Source organism: Trypanosoma equiperdum (genome assembly GCF_001457755.1).
Source record: "Trypanosoma equiperdum strain OVI genome assembly, contig: ctg_753, whole genome shotgun sequence".
Lineage (NCBI taxonomy): Eukaryota > Euglenozoa > Kinetoplastea > Trypanosomatida > Trypanosomatidae > Trypanosoma > Trypanosoma equiperdum.
In genome coordinates this window covers 11830-15431 of record NW_027124702.1, presented here as the reverse complement: position 1 = coordinate 15431, position 3602 = coordinate 11830, and the positions used below count along the sequence as shown (strand labels likewise).

The 3602-nt window shown below is 46.0% G+C and overlaps 1 protein-coding gene and 1 pseudogene across 2 annotated transcripts in view; both read left to right on the top strand.

The window, feature by feature from the left end:
* Positions 1–200: 200 nt before the first annotated feature.
* TEOVI_000346100 (uncharacterized protein) lies at positions 201–2765 on the top strand (the record flags this gene model as incomplete). Its single annotated transcript, XM_067226360.1, has 1 exon — positions 201–2765. The coding sequence occupies one exon, from the start codon at positions 201–203 to the stop codon at positions 2763–2765; it is 2565 nt and encodes an 854-aa protein (XP_067082461.1).
* A 445-nt stretch (positions 2766–3210) lies between these two features.
* The window catches only part of TEOVI_000346000:pseudogene, a 675-nt pseudogene continuing 283 nt past the window's right edge, over positions 3211–3602 (top strand). Inside the window, 3 exon segments of the mRNA in view lie at positions 3211–3417; positions 3420–3473; positions 3475–3602. The exon segment at positions 3475–3602 is cut by the window's right edge and continues 283 nt beyond it. Coding sequence covers positions 3211–3417; positions 3420–3473; positions 3475–3602 — 389 coding nt within the window.

The window sequence follows — 3602 nt, the reverse complement described above, 5'->3', positions numbered from 1 at the left end:
GGGGGGGGGAATTATTTGTTTGTCGTCCTGCAGGGGTACTAAACAAAAAGATGACATAAAATAACTTGTGCTGCATCGTTGCTTACTCGCTGTGGATAAGTGCTTGTTCTCTTTTTCTTTCTTTATCTTTGGTTACTCCTATTCATAGAGAGAAATTCAGGGTGTGGGAGAGATTGGGCTGCTACGTTCGTGTCAACGATATGGCGGAAATGCTGAACGAAACAGTCGTTTCCCCGCGGAAGTGGTATGTTCACGTGGCGGTTCAGTCATTCGAAGGAGAGTCGTGGGCCATGGTAAAGGGTGAGACAGTAAGGAATACCGCAGTTACTGCAGAACAATCAATGACGGTTGATACTGAAGGGAATCGGGAGAGAAATGAAAACTCCACAAGATCAGTGCTACTCCCATGTACGGATGCTATAAATAAGTTTTCCTCTGGTGTTGGGGGCGCCATGAATTCGGATAATTTCCTGAACATCGTGCGGGAGTGCAACAGTGACGAGTCGTTAGTTAGCCGTGTGGCGGACGTTGGATTTGTTCTTAAACCATTTAGGGATAATGGCGGTAATGGCAGTTGTGAGAAGAACCGTGGCACTGTGGGTGGTGGTGACCGGCCTGCAGAAATGCACTACCAGCTTGTTCAATCTATTGACCCACTTCTAAAGGACGTATTGGAGCCACCTGTTTCTGCCGTTATCGATGACTGTGTTGATGCCACGGTGCTCGTTTACGGGGCTACGCAAGAGATGAAACACCTGGGCGTTGTTGGTACACCGTCAGCGTGTGGTTTGTTGCCGAAAAGCATCTGCATGATCGTTAATAAGTGTTCTCAACATCGCAAGCAGACTCTGCTGGAGCGTGCGGCTACGGCCGAGTCAAATTCAACAGGTGGCTCAACGAACCTCACTGGCAGCAACATTTCTGGGGAGGGGACTCATAGAGGAAAAGATCATTGTTTTGTTGACGCTGAAGCATCATTTATCGCTTTTGACAGAACCAATGTGGCGGATTTGTTGGACCTGAGTAATATCGACGTGGAAATTAGCTTTAATATGGCCCGGAAGGAAACACAACCCAATAACGGTGGTGAAGACAGCACTTCTCAAGAATCACGCTGTGGCGTAACTTCCACCGGAGCCTGCATTAAAAACGCGCGTTCGCTGCCCGTTAATAACGTAAATGATGCTCTCAAGGCACTTGATATTGGCCTCGAAAGCCTTGCTTCTGCTGTGAATAATGGTTTACTACCCTCAGAGATTGGTACGTCGCTGCTATTTTCGCTTACTTTCTTCACGGACGACGGGCATGTGGCCACCTTCCGTATATTTTGTTTAGCCGAAGATGCTGCTGTTCAGGATTGGATCGTGTCATCGGTGCTATCAAGAAGTTCTGGTCCTCATAATGGCCCGGAACCACCGGTGTTACGTCACAATGCCGTGGCACTACTGATGCCTCTTCTGTGCCAGGGAAATGCATTCGCGTCAGTGTTGCTTTGTGTATACAATTCTGTTACGGCACTTCAGCGACTCTCACGCGACTTAACTTTTGCCATCGCCGCACAAAAGCTCACCACAGCACCGTGTCCAGTGTCCCTTGTTGGAAGGAAGGGAATACCTTCGCTTGCCTGCGGCTCAGGGAGTCGCTTGCCGAATACCGGTCAGCGGAGTTTTTCATCTGATAAGCACAAACGAGGCTCTGTGGTCTCGAAAAAGGAGCGACGAGTTGATCCTACCCACGTGGACTCTCCATTGAGCGGACTCACTCCACGCTCCGGCGTGTGTGTTCCGCTTAGTATGGACGATCAACTGATTCACGAGGAGGAATTAAGCAAAGCGTGTCAGGGGGAACGTTTTGTCGATATGCCCTTGCATAGGGCCAGTGGTGTCGAAGCACCATATTCAATTATTTTAACAACTGCAAAGAAGGAAACACGAGTGCTGCTGGCTCGCTCTCCACCAGCTCTCGCGGCTGAATCGGGAGTGGCAGGCAACTTGAGTCATGGCGCTGAAACTGCTGCAGATTTGAATCTGGCATGTAGTGGTGAAGGTTGCCGTCATTCCTCTTCAGAGGCCGCCAACCCTTCCACTCGTGGGTCAGATGGAACTTTAAATAAGGTAGATGATGGTTGTCCCAGTGGAATAAAGAATGTTGTAGATGCCGAACAGAATGCTATGAAAGGCGTTTCATGCTCGGGAGTGCTGCAATTACCTTCTTTTGGTGACGGCGGGATTGAAAATGTTTCAAACAAAAGCGAAATTGGGAATGCCAAACCTACAATGGGAAAGAATATAGATTATACTGCTAATTCCAGTGGCATCAGCAACTGCCAGGCGACGAGTCCCACTTCTGCAAATGTTTCTGATGCCCAACGCTTGCGATTCAAAGATATCCTGTGCAGGGATGAGGAACGACATGATGTGGGCAATGTCGATGTCCCCGCAACTTCTTCTGCATCCCCTCCACAGGGTGGAAATGGTTCTGAAGCGGTTGCAGAGGGCCGAACAGTTTCCTCACTGGACCCTCATTCCACTTCAAGCGAGATGGAGTTACTTGTTGATGAATTTATTTGTTTCTACCGTGATTCCTGCGCAACAAAAGACCGAGTGGCTCACCTGGAAAGGGAATTAGCTCGCGCCCGCAAAGCACTTGAGGGGAAACGGGAGTTGGAGGAAAAACTGGCTCGGCAGCAGGACTTGACGGAAAAACTTCGTGAGCAGGTGGCCCTTTTGCTTGCTGAAAGAGAGTTGTACTGTGGGACGAGGTGAAAAAGAGGAGGGAAGTAATGACGACATGGCGGAGAATCGAAGCTAATCAAATTATTAAGGTATGGGATCACGGGGAATATATGGATTTAAGATGTAAAAGAAATAATAAAGGAAGTAAAGTAAAAGAGCTTGTGGAGGATATTTAAAAAAAAATAATAGATGGTGGTGACATAAGTTATGATTTTTGACGAGGAAATTATGTGGAGGAGGCATTGATTGTAATGTTTCTTGTGCTTTCCACAACTTCCTCTTTCTTTCTTTCTTTGCGCGGATCTGCACATGTGTTTGTGTGTTTGTGTGTGTGTGTGTGTGTGTGCTTGTGTGTATATAAATATGCATAAATATGTGTTAAGAGTCCTGTTGATTAATGTTACACACATTTGGTCGTATTACTTAATGAAGAAATAATGAAGATATGTGAAAGCACGCGCATGTATGAAAGAGTATGCGTTTAGGTAGAGGAGTAGTTTCTTTTTCTTTTTTCTTTATTTATCTTGGTGCACATGGTGCCGGGTGCTCATCTGCACTTCGTCTCTCCTGTATTTACCCATCGTATCAGCAAAGCGATATTGATGCAGTTTTTTTTTCTTGTGATTTTGTTTGTCATAATCACTTTTTGTTTTCTTTCAAGTTATTTTCATCTTTTTTTTTTTTTTGGTGGGTTCACCTGCTTCTCTTGATTTTGTTCCTTTTTGTGAGATAACTCTTTTTTTTTCTTTATTCAGCTTTTATCATATCTGCGTATAATAGCAAAAAAAAACAACACGCACACACTCACGTGCATACGCATATGCGTCAATTCATCCGCCTTTCTTTCAGTCTTTTCACTCTCTCCCG